Source organism: Palaemon carinicauda, chromosome 11, assembly GCF_036898095.1.
Source record: "Palaemon carinicauda isolate YSFRI2023 chromosome 11, ASM3689809v2, whole genome shotgun sequence".
In the NCBI taxonomy this organism is placed as follows: Eukaryota; Metazoa; Arthropoda; class Malacostraca; order Decapoda; family Palaemonidae; genus Palaemon; species Palaemon carinicauda.
The window spans coordinates 137,262,456-137,275,560 of NC_090735.1; the positions used below are offsets into that span (position 1 = coordinate 137,262,456).

At 37.7% G+C, this 13,105-nt stretch overlaps 1 protein-coding gene across 3 annotated transcripts in view; it reads left to right on the plus strand.

Moving 5' to 3' along the window:
- Window positions 1–13,105, plus strand: part of Pgant2 (polypeptide N-acetylgalactosaminyltransferase 2) — a 415,237-nt gene that overhangs the window by 290,283 nt on the left and 111,849 nt on the right. For 2 of the 3 annotated variants that reach the window (XM_068383491.1, XM_068383492.1), the window contains one exon: window positions 5,624–5,691. The exons of the other annotated variant lie outside the window; for it this stretch is intronic. In XM_068383491.1, coding sequence (XP_068239592.1) covers window positions 5,624–5,691 — 68 coding nt within the window. The remainder of the gene's footprint in view (window positions 1–5,623; window positions 5,692–13,105) is intronic. 3 annotated transcript variants of the gene reach the window in all.

Here is a 13,105-nt window from a genome sequence, read left to right on the forward strand (position 1 = left end):
CGTTGGCTTTTTATAATTAAATACTGTTGTCAGGACATTATTATCTACGTGGAAGCCTTATTCTTTGTTATTCATGGCTCTATTATATATATTTTATGACTCTTTGACTTTGTGTTAATACCTTTATGTTTTTTTTTTTTTTTTTTTTTTACTTTGGCGAATGCAATTCTCAGTCACTTGAGCTGTTTCGTAAGATGTATACTTTTTATGGATAGTAATATTAGCAAAAATATAGTAAAAAATCTGTGGATGGATGTAAACAGCATTCATAATGTCAAATTATGCACGGTATAAGTTTGTTCTCCAGTACTCTTATTGACTCTGGTAAAAATAACATTAGTCAGTCTTTTGTATGACTATTACTATTACTATTACTAGATAAGCTACAACCCTAGCGGGAAAAGTAGGATACTATACGCCCAAGGGCTCCAGCAGAGAAAGTAGCCCAGTGAGGAAAGGAAATTGGGAAATAAATTACAAGAGAAGTACTTATCAATTAAACTTTTTTAGGTACATAACAACATAAAAATAAACCTCTCATATTAAAGAACAAAAGGAAGAGAAATAAAACAGAATTGTGTGCCGAGTGTACCCTCAAGCAAGAGAACTCTAACCCAAGACAGTGGAAGGCAGTACAGAGGCACTACCCAAGACTAGAAAACAATGGTTTGATTTTGGAGTGTCCTTCTCCTAGAAGAGCTATTGCTTGAAAGAAACGAGTCATAAAACTCTTGAAGTGTTCTGCTGGAATGATGAATATATAAACAGTAATAGAGTTCTAAAGAATATGAGCGTTATTTTGAAAATTGTTTTAAGTAGCGCAATTAAGTAAATGTTCGAACGTTTGGTCAGTCGAGGCGAGGTTTTTTATATCTGACATTTTTTTATATCATAATACCGACTCTCATCATGATAATTCATTATAGTCACGAGAGAGAGAGAGAGAGAGAGAGAGAGAGAGAGAGAGAGTTACAAGGACTTTGGATGTCTCAGGCTTTTTAGTCCATCCGGAGAGAGAGAGAGAGAGAGAGAGAGAGAGAGGGAGAGAGAGAGTTACAAGGACTTTGGATGTCTCAGGCTTTTTAGTCCATCCGGAGAGAGAGAGAGAGAGAGAGAGAGAGAGAGAGTTACAAGGATTTTGGATGTCTCAAAGGCTTTTTAGTCGATCCAAAGAGAGAGAGAGAGAGAGAGAGAGAGAGAGAGAGAGAGAGAAATTGAGCGTGTCCATGTGTTCAAGTAGTATTACAGTCGTGTCAAAGCTGGCACCAAATTTTCTTTATTTCCATTTAAGAGAGAGAGAGAGAGAGAGAGAGAGAGAGAGAGAGAGAGAAATGAACGTCATCTGCATGCTAATTTCTTCAAGCATTGTCAGAGTAAAAGTCAAGTTTTTTCTCTCTCTCTCGTAACACATCCTCCTTTTTGATCTCCCAAGAGATGGAATCTAAAACGCCAATATTATGCAACCGGTGCACCACTTAATCAGCTTGTTGCCATGGAAACGCAGAGTGCGAACTCCTTATCACCGTCTCTCCAGCGAGGCTCCATTAAAAGAAATCACAAGAACTTGTCTTTCCTAATGGCAGAGTATCTTCGAATCTATGCACACTGTTTATGATTGGCTACCGGGGTCTAGGCGATGTCAGGCAGGGCAGGCGGGTGGGGCGGTCCAACCCAAATGCCAAAGCAAAGTCCTTCAAAAGAAGGCAACCGTGTTACTCCATACGAATGGAGAAAAAATCTCGCTAATAGAAGAAGTTATGTAGAAAGCGCTGCGCTTTGTTGATATTTCGGGCAAAAAAAAAAAAAAAAAAAAAATAAAGGTTCCTTAAAGTCTTTTTAGTTTGTTTACGGTTGTTTAAAACAACTTTGTGTGTTTTGCGTCCTTTTTATGGTGGGAATGTTTGGTCATGTTGGGAATCATTGCCTAAATAAAAAAAAAAAAAAAAAAACTTCTTTAACCGGCTTCATTTCTTTCTGAGGTGCAGTATATAAGTTTTGTTAATAGCAGTTTTATAGCTGAATTTTTCTTGAAATGATAACAATGACATTTCACATCAGTATGAATTTCAGTAAAAAATAATAATTTTGATGATTTTCATAATAATGATAATATTAATAATGGTGATAAATTGAATGATTTTAATAATAATGATGATTATAATAACGATTATAATAAATATAATTCTGAATTTTATATACCAGGTCAATTTTGTTCTTCCAAGTCATGAAACATAAGTTTTCCTCACGAAATGTCAACCCAGACATTCTACTTTGGAACGGTTGAAAGAGCATTTTGTCTAACGTAAATATTAATGCCACATCGCGTTAGCCATATATACAAGCAGAGTACCCCAAGCCTCTAACGAGGGGTAACCAGATACACCTTCCCTTCAGTTATCTTGTTTATGTTTGTTCTATGGCAGTTTTAAAGGATGAACAGTCTCCCCTTTTTCAAGAATATTGGGAGCGTTGCACTTACGAGTGTTTTCAATTTGTTTTTATAAATATGTCCGTCTCAAGTAGTCATCTGTGTCGTTCTTGTAAAGGCGTTCGCTATTATTATTATTATTATTATTATTATTATTATTATTATTATTATTGGGTGCTAAGCTACAACCCTAGTTGGAAAAGCGGGATGCTATAAGCCCAGGGGCTCCAACAGGGATAATAGCCCAGTGAGGAAAGGAAACAAAGAAAAATTTATATTTTAAGAACAGTAACAACATTAATAAACGTATTTCCTATATAAACTATAAAAGCTCTAACAAAACAAGAGGAAGAGAAATAAGATAGAATAGTGTTCCCGGGTGTACCCTGAAACATTGAAGATACGAAATGTTTTGGATTTATATAGGTCTCATTTTCTATATTGTATAAAGGTCAGAGTTATAGTAAACTAAGACGGTTTTTTTTTTTTTTTTTTTCTTTTTAATACGAAATATTTCGGAATTATTTGAGTGTCATTATCTATATTGTATAAGATCAGCTTTAGTGAACTGGGACGGAAAAGGGCGATTTTATTTTTTAAATATGAAATGTTTAGGATTTATTTGAGTCTCATTTTCTATAACTATTATATTGACCAAAATTGTAGTAAACTGAGATGAAATAAAACAAATTGTATTAAAGATACAAAACATTTCAATCTTAATATAGTCTCATTTTATATAACTATTGTATAAAGGCCAGAGTTATAGTAAACTGAGACGGAAAAATACGAATTGTGTAGCATGATATAATTTTTTTTATATATAAATACATACTAAATGTTGTCATATCGGTCTCATGATTTCTTTTATCATGTGAATTTTCATTTGAAATTAAGGAATTATAAAATTCACCTATTTTTCAGGTTTTATCTAATTCATGTTAAAAATGAACAAAAGACTTTACACCTAAAATTATATAAACGTTTTATATCCGAATGGTGTTTCAGTAACGTCTAAATAAAGTTATTTTCTTTTCGAAATAAAAACTCCTTTTCTTCTTTTTTCTTTCTTTCTCCCTGTTAGTAACGGCTTTCATTTTTGCCTTCATTTTCCTTTTCTTTCTGTAACTTTCTGTAACTTTTCTGTAACTTCAGAAGCCATAAGAAACAAATATGCATTTTCCTTTCCTTCTTTCTGTAACTTTTCTGTAACTTCAGAAGCCATAAGAAACAAATTACATCTTTTTTTTCTTTCTGTAATTTTCTGTAACTTTTCTGTAACTTCGGAAGCCATGAGAAACAAATTGCATTTTCCTTTCCTTCTTTTTGTAACTTTTCTGTAACTTCGGAAGCCATGAGAAACAAATTGCATTTTCCTTTCCTTCTTTTTGTAACTTTTCTGTAACTTCGGAAGCCATGAGAAACAAATTGCATTTTCCTTTCCTTCTTTTTGTAACTTTTCTGTAACTTCGGAAGCCTTGAGAAACAAATTGCATTTTCCTTTCCTTCTTTCTGTAACTTTTTTGTAACTTCAGAAGCCATAAGAAACAAATATGCATTTTCCTTTCCTTCTTTCTGTAACTTTTCTGTAACTTCAGAAGCCATAAGAAACAAATTACATCTTTTTTTTCTTTCTGTAACTTTTCTGTAACTTCGGAAGCCATGAGAAACGAATTGCATTTTCCTTTCCTTCTTTTTGTAACTTTTCTGTAACTTCGGAAGCCTTGAGAAACGAATTGCATTTTCCTTTCCTTCTTTTTGTAACTTTTCTGTAACTTCGGAAGCCTTGAGAAACGAATTGCATTTTCCTTTCCTTCTTTTTGTAACTTTTCTGTAACTTCGGAAGCCTTGAGAAACGAATTGCATTTTCCATTCCTTCTTTTTGTAACTTTTCTGTAACTTCGGAAGCCATGAGAAACGAATTGCATTTTCCTTTCCTTCTTTTTGTAACTTTTCTGTAACTTCGGAAGCCATGAGAAACGAATTGCATTTTCCTTTCCTTCTTTTTGTAACTTTTCTGTAACTTCGGAAGCCTTGAGAAACGAATTGCATTTTCCTTTCCTTCTTTTTGTAACTTTTCTGTAACTTCGGAAGCCATGAGAAACGAATTGCATTTTCCTTTCCTTCTTTCTGTAACTTTTCTGTAACTTCGGAAGCCATGAGAAACAAATTGCATTTTCCTTTCCTTCTTTTTGTAACTTTTCTGTAACTTCAGAAGCCATAAGAAACAAATTACATCTTTTTTTTCTTTCTGTAATTTTCTGTAACTTTTCTGTAACTTCGGAAGCCATGAGAAACAAATTGCATTTTCCTTTCCTTCTTTTTGTAACTTTTCTGTAACTTCGGAAGCCTTGAGAAACAAATTGCATTTTCCTTTCCTTCTTTTTGTAACTTTTCTGTAACTTCGGAAGCCATGAGAAACAAATTGCATTTTCCTTTCCTTCTTTCTGTAACTTTTCTGTAACTTCGGAAGCCATGAGAAACAAATTGCATTTTCCTTTCCTTCTTTCTGTAACTTTTCTGTAACTTCGGAAGCCTTGAGAAACAAATTGCATTTTCCTTTCCTTCTTTCTGTAACTTTTCTGTAACTTCGGAAGCCTTGAGAAACAAATTGCATTTTCCTTTCCTTCTTTTTGTAACTTTTCTGTAACTTCGGAAGCCATGAGAAACAAATTGCATTTTCCTTTCCTTCTTTTTGTAACTTTTCTGTAACTTCGGAAGCCTTGAGAAACAAATTGCATTTTCCTTTCCTTCTTTCTGTAACTTTTCTGTAACTTCGGAAGCCATGAGAAACAAATTGCATTTTCCTTTCCTTCTTTCTGTAACTTTTCTGTAACTTCGGAAGCCATGAGAAACAAATTGCATTTTCCTTTCCTTCTTTCTGTAACTTTTTTGTAACTTCGGAAGCCATGAGAAACAATTTGCATTTTCCTTTCCTTCTTTTTGTAACTTTTTTGTAACTTCGGAAGCCTTGAGAAACAAATTGCATTTTCCTTTCCTTCTTTCTGTAACTTCAGAAGCTATAAGAAACAAATCTGCCTTTTCCTTTCCTTCTTTGTGTAACTTTTCTGTAACTTTAGAAGCCATACGAAGTAAATCTGCAAATTCCGAATTTTTCACAAAATGGTGAAAATGGTGAAATGTTGAAAGAATTTTTTTTTATGTATTCTAAGTCATGGGTATTTTTCATTTCAGTGTGTTGAACCGAAGTCCTGAACATCTCGTCAAAGAAATTATTCTGGTGGATGACTTCAGTGATGACCGTAAGTGGAATTTTGATTACATATTTTACATGGCAATATATACGTTCATGTGTACTGTGTATATATATATATATGTATATATATATATATATATATACACAGTATATATACATACATTTATGTATATGTACTGCATGTGTATATATTTATTAATATAGATGTGTCTATTCACGTATTCCCTTATTTTTATACGTGTATGTATGTATGTATGTATGTATGTATGTATATATATATATATATATATATATGTGTGTGTGTGTCTGTGTCTGTGTCTGTGTATGTTTATAATAGATTGATAGATCTGTTTATTTGCAAGGGACTTTCATCAACAGACTCTTCAAAAAGACAATGTATTGATATTTCTTAGGTTGCAATAATAATTTAGATAATAATAATAATACTGACAATGAAAACAATAAATAATTTAATAATACTTTCAATATCTTTCCATATCACTGACACGTTCATTTCAAATTTAATTTCTCTTATTGTGAAGACTTTTAATATCTTTTATGACTTTTAAGGAATATTCTGTACATAGTCCATGCTAATGTTAAACGCGTGTATATAGTTTTTCATGAAATAAGTATTTCAACAAAATAAACATTCATTTTATATGAGATTTTATTTTATTTTTATGTACGTAGTGAACTCTTAAGTAGAGTATTAAATTTTCATAAAGGAGTCATAAATCTTTCAATTCGATTTCATTATTCTTCATAAGAATGTTGAGAACATTGGTACGTTTTGGGGATCAATTGCATTATTCATTATTCAAATAGTTTATTGTTCATTTTTCACGACCTCGTTCGGCATTCGAATGAAATTGTCAATTACTGTAAATGTTTATATTACACACTTAAGAAGGTAATGTAGATCACTAATTTTTAATATATGTATATTTATATATATGTATATATATATATATATATGTGTGTATATATATATATATATATATATATATATATATATATATATATATATATATATATATATATATATATATATATATATATAGTATATGTATATATATATATATATATATATATATATATATATATATATATATATATATATATATATATATATATATATATATATATATATATATATATATATATATATATATATATATATATATTTATTTATTTATTTATACATATATGTGTGTATGTCTGTTTGTATGTGTGTACGTATGTATGTACTGTATGTATGATTAACCAATACTGTAAACCTAACGCAATTCATGAATAGATAACGGAATATTAGTTAAAAGTGACAGGCGATTTTTGGGGGTATTTAGTACAAATATTTATTTGATTAATGCTCAGATACTAAAAACCATAATACACCATACTTTAATTCAACTTTTACAGATATATTTTACCCCCCCCCCCCTTCTATATTCCGAAAATGTCTTTGCATTTACTTACTGGAAAGAATAAAAACTTTATGACGTTTACCATCAAGAGATATATGATATATCATATATTTTATACACACATAATGTAAAAGTATACTTATTCATGTCAACTGTGTATCATCATCATCAACCGTAACTAGTCAACTGCAAGCCAAAGGCCTCATGCATGTCCTTCCACTTCAGTCTCCTTGTGGTCTTTTTAGGCTAGGCTATACCTGCAAATTTTCTTAGCTCGACAATCCATCGTCTTCTCTTTCTTCCCCTGCTTCTTTTGCAATCTCTTGGGTCTTATTCTGTTATTCTTAATAGCCATCTATCTATTTATCTATCTGTATATATATTTATACATACATACATATATGTATATATATGTGTGTGTGTTTATGTAGGCGTCTCTCTCTCTCTCTCTCTCTCTCTCTCTCTCTCTCTCTCTCTCTCTCTCTCTCTATATATATATATATATATATATATATATATATATATATATATATATATATATATATATATATATATATATATATGAATGTATATATATTGATATACATATGTATGTATGTGTAGGCCAGTCATTCTACGTCATTTTTGGGTCGAACCCACCACAAATTGCAATAGTAATGAAACATGCATTTTTCAATGTCAAATTTAGTGGAGAATGACATACTAAAAATCAAGGAAAATCGAAGCATTGGAACATTTCCAAATTTTGCAATCATTAAGAGAAGGTTTGAAGAAAAAAAAATCTGCATAAAATTTTCAGTGTATATTCTAGAGTCTAGACAAACAACTGTATACATGTTACATTACGACACCGGCATTCCCTTTAGCTAAATTAAGATGACCATGACCAAGGATCAAGAGTTGAATGAACTGAGAGTCAAGTCTAATCATGTTGCCAAGACATCTCCATGTACCAGACCACACTGACAAATATTTATTCATCTTCAGGACCAGCAAGAGCGCATTCTTCTTCTGGATCACTTTCTGGTTCTGGCAAGTCACATTAGAACAGTGAAGTCCTTTGCATTCACTGCAGGCGGAAGAGCATTCCAGGTTGTACTTGCGACAGCTGCATCGTCGGGTGCTGCAGTCTGTATTGCAGCCACAGTGGATGGCATCTAGCAGGTAATCTGGAGCAGGCTTCATCTCGGTCATATCGGGAACCATTCTCTCGTCACAGATAGCCCATCCCCAACCATTGGCATCCATGCCAACTCCTTGCCACTGCTGAACCTGAACATACACCCGTAGGCAATGTTGCTTTGCAGATGCTGATGTAGGGGGCAGGGTACGAGGCTCAACTCTGACAGTGCTTGTTGAAACCTTCTGGCAGAAGCGCTGAAGCCTTAGTATGTCCAGTGTTTCCCCGGGCTGGCCATTGTACAAGCAAACCACGGCATTCTCTCCAGCTGTCATGACATCCTCTTTCGACGCTCCAGGAGTGTTGAACATTGCCAAAAGCCCAGAGAAATACGCACTGGAGTTCAGCTTCTTCAAAGCTGCGGATTTGCCAATGGAGTACAGTCTTGACGTGGTATCACAACCCAGGAGTCCACGTGCCACAAGGAGCTTGTCACACACATGGCGTCCAAGTGTCTTTTGCACTTGCTCGATATTCCAACATCTTGCTTGCCTCCTTGACGTCAGCTTAGGCTCAGTTCGGAAGAACAGGTGGTGTGATGTGGGCCCTGCACGACTACATAGGAGAACAAGAAGATCGGTGTCATCGCCAACTACCACGGTGTCCTTGGTGTTTGCACATGCAATGGCTGTCTCCACTATGAGGACATCTGCATCTGCCCTGGCATGAAGAACATCGTTGTGCTGCCGTTGAAGGTCATCACTCAGTAGATTGATGAAGCTTTGTTTATTTGTTTGGTTGGCAAGGAAGTCATCTTTCTTCATAGTACATACCATGTCCTTTGTGAAGTTGACAAGGGGACCGCTGTGAGATCGAACGCGCCTGCTGTGCGCTACATCTTTGGTGGAGGGTGCGCTCACATATCCATCAAACACTGTGACAGCTTTACCATACCTGTCTCCAACATATCGTATGTAGTGACTGGAGATTCCTTCATAGGTCTCGCCAAAATTCCAAGGAATTCTGTGTAGCAATGCCCCACCACCCAGAACATATTGCACATTCTGTGGCAGCACTGTGTTGCGAACGGCAAGGGGGAGTTGTTTCCAAATGGCCTCGGCTAGCGCTGGCTTGTCGGCCTCAAGCAGGATATCAATGGTCTGAAACAGTGCTGGTGGGTAACTGCATAGTTCGTACTTGAAGACATCAGTGAGGTCATCACAGCGTGATCCTGCCGTATTCAGACGTTGGAACAACAGTTGTGGATCTATCAGAACAGATTCTTTGCCATTTTTCACTGATGAACGTGTGTCTAAAGTCACAACCTGATTTTTTTTCTTGAACGTGTGATCAAGAACCTTTTTGCCAACCATTCCATCTAAGATCTTCCTGCCCACTGACGCTGCTTGGTCAGCATTGACCGAATCTCCAGCTGTGATGCCAGTGTCAATGCTTTGCAGAGTTGGATCGTTTCTAAAGGGATCCTTTGATGACAGGTAGCCAATGAGTTTGTGCGTGTCATCTGTGTCCCGTGCTTGTCGAGCTGTTCTTTGTTCTTTGTGCTGGTCACTGGTCCCATACGGCACTGATGTGTAGTCTTGCAAGGCCATGTTGACCTCTGCACATATGGGGGTGGACAGCAGCCACGTGATCCTTTGCGACTCGCTCATGCCATGGCCCCTTGTCAGTCCCCCTGTGGTTTTCACACTTCTCATGAGCACTTGCTCGATCAGAAGATCTGTGGACAAGCCGGCCCAGTACCGATCTGAGCGCCGCACTACGTGATATCCATTCTGGAACTGGTGGTGGACCTCGGGGTGCTGAATAGACAGTTGTGCCAGTCGCTGCAGGTAGACGTAAATAGATTTGGTGTAGAGATTGTGGCCTGCAGCTGCCAGGTAGGGCAACATGTCGTGCAAAGAGTGCACGTGCAGACGCCAGTCACCAGTGCGTTCCGACCTCAGGAATGTCCTCAATATGTCAATCATGTCCATGTATTGCAGCCATAGCTGTGCAGTACGTAGATCCTTCATCGATTGTCGGGCAACATTCATGATGTCACGAACAGAGTCCAGAACCGGGGCTGAAAGGATATCTTCAGTAGAACACTCACCCTTCATCAATGAATCATACAGGTCTCGCAGCTCACACAGGTCAATTGGTCCAGCTCCCACACTTTGTGACCCTGACTCGGTATCATGTGGATCTATGGCTGCCTGTGCATCATCTATGCTTTGCATTATCTCGTCTTCACTTGGTTCGTCATCTTCTACAATACCCTGAGGACCATCATTCTTAGCCTGCGAACAAGTAGGCACTAGCGTACCAAGTATCCTTTCTGCGAGGAGAGTGTTCAGTGCTGCATCAACCAAGAGATGCCCACGGATAGCTCGGTCATATGCCTTGCCAGACAGCATGTGCATTACAGTGTTCTCGGCATACACCAGTTCCAGAACAGAGCGCAGTCCAGATCCTGACATGATATTTCCAATACTCCCCAAGAAGCTCATCGTGTGGAAGCCCCCCATGCGCAGTACAATCTTACGCAAGTCACTGCCCTCCGATTGACTTTCGATGATGGTAAGCGCCTTCCACCAAAGTGGTTGGTCAAATGTGATGTTGACCTTTGCGTTGTACTGTTTGGCGTGCTCAGATAGAAATGTCAATGTTGAATAGATGCAAGTTGGATCACTGCTGTTCATGTCGATCATGGGAAGCAGGAAGACTGTAGACTGACCTGAATGTACACCAGTGTGCACGGCTTGCATCATGCCAGACCATGCTGGTCGTGGTGAGCGTAATGTGAGGGACAGCTTCCAGAGGAGGTCAAGGTTGGTAGATCTGTCCTTTTCCATCTCATCTTGTAGAACCTCATACCTTAGAGTATCTAGCCCATCGCAAAGTGTTGTCAGATGTCAGATGTTTATTCGGCCCACAGCTACAACATCCTTCAGTGTCACAGACACACGTGGCACTCTTGTTGATGTCCTGGTACCTGGAGTGACAGACACAATCATTCCCATCCCGTGGAATGTGTTGAGGCCATCTATTGTACGGATGTTGTGATCGACATTGTCCGCCATATATTGGATGAACTGCTCTGGCCGGTAGTTTGGTATGTCTGTCCCTAGTACAACTGCTGCACTCCGTTCATACCTTTATGTCTCACGATAAGAACTGCAATATCCGTGGGCATGGAGCGTGTCGATCAAGAACTTTGATGCAAAATGATGGTGCATCTGTACACCCAGTCCTATCTGTAAGGGTGCCAGCAGCACTCGGGGCCGAATTGCCTGCATGATAGCTTGCCCTAGAGAACTGACTTTTTTATCAGCATCTCGGCCTACAAAGAGTGTTTGAAGGAGGAGTTTTAGTGATTCAGGTAGGAACGACATGGCTTCTTCTGTTGAGGACATTTCAGTTGTACATGGGTACATATCTATCGACTGTTGTACGGATTTCACATCACTTTTGATAAGTTTTGCTGCCGTCTTAATCAGTCTCATCTTCTCAGCTTCATATGATGTCTCCTTTGGCCTTTGATGGAATTCGTGAATGACCGCAGAGGCCCTGTGGCGAAAGGTCACAACATTCTCTTTGCCATTTATTTCTGCGATGGTGATATCCTGACCAAAGTGCTTTTGGATACATTCCTTCATGTAGGTGAATCCATAAGGTGGGCAATCAGTTCCAAGAAGAAATTCCCCCATTTTTCCTATGAAATCCGGTATCGTTGTCTGTTCCTCGTCATTGGCTTTGAGGTACTCTGCTACTTTTATGAATGCATCATTCCGTGTGTCATCAGCCGGTCTACCATACTTAGGTCGCTTGCTTGGCACTGTAAGGAACTGGCGTGGAATCTGCTTCCCAGTACTGAAGTTTATGCTACATATATTGTGATAGACTGCGTCAGCGGCATGCAAGTCCTGGACGAATTCTACTCGAGCCTTTACTGTCTCTGACCATGCATCATTGCGTTCAACACAGCTCTCTGTAACCTTCCTCTGGAAGTCCATTGTTCGGACTGGTATAAGTTTATGCGTTTTTTGTCTGCCCTGGTACTTGTCTGGTGTTCCACAGAACAAACAGTGTTCGCTGTAGTGAAACGCAGAACTGGCAGATCGACGCGCACGCACAGTGCCGCTGAAACCACCAGTACAGTCATATCCGCGTTTTCTGATGTCTCGCTCAATAGACAGTTGGGAGCAGAAGTCCTTCCTGCATCTGGTGTGTACAACTTGTCCAGGTGCGACACTGATATCAGCCTGCCGTAGGTCATTTGCCTTGTTTATTCCATCACACCCCTTGGCACCTAATTTCGTGGTTTGTTCGCCGTTGCCGAGAGACTCGCTGCAGAAAACGCAATCGTCCATGCTACTGGTTAAACTAAAAAGAAAAAAAAAACAAGGCTATTAGACGTTAATTATCTCAATTTATTTATTTAATAATAAAAATGTTTGACATCTTTTGAGAAATGTGAAAGAAATAACAAAAGCACTGTTATAACAAAAAATGTTATGCCATTTCTATTAGCGTATTTTCGTGCATAACTTTCAAAAAGTGGTTGGTCGAAATGAATGTGTTCCAATGCCTCGAATTTCCTTGACTTTTACTATATTATTACATGGGCCAAAAGAAGCAAAAATGCCAAGTTTCATTACTATTGCAATTTGTGGTGGGTATATCCATAAAATGACTGGCGAGTTTCAGAGGCAAGGGACAGGATGATCCCTAAACTCGAGATTGGCCATATATACATATGATCAGGGCCAAAGGCCCCTCCCCATGAAGCTCGGACCAGGGAGGGCTAGGCAATGGCTGCCGATGACTCAGCAGGCAGACCATTGCTCACAATGATGGTGAGGTAGCACATACTACCAGAAACGATGGTGTTTGAGCTTGTCTCGAGCTCC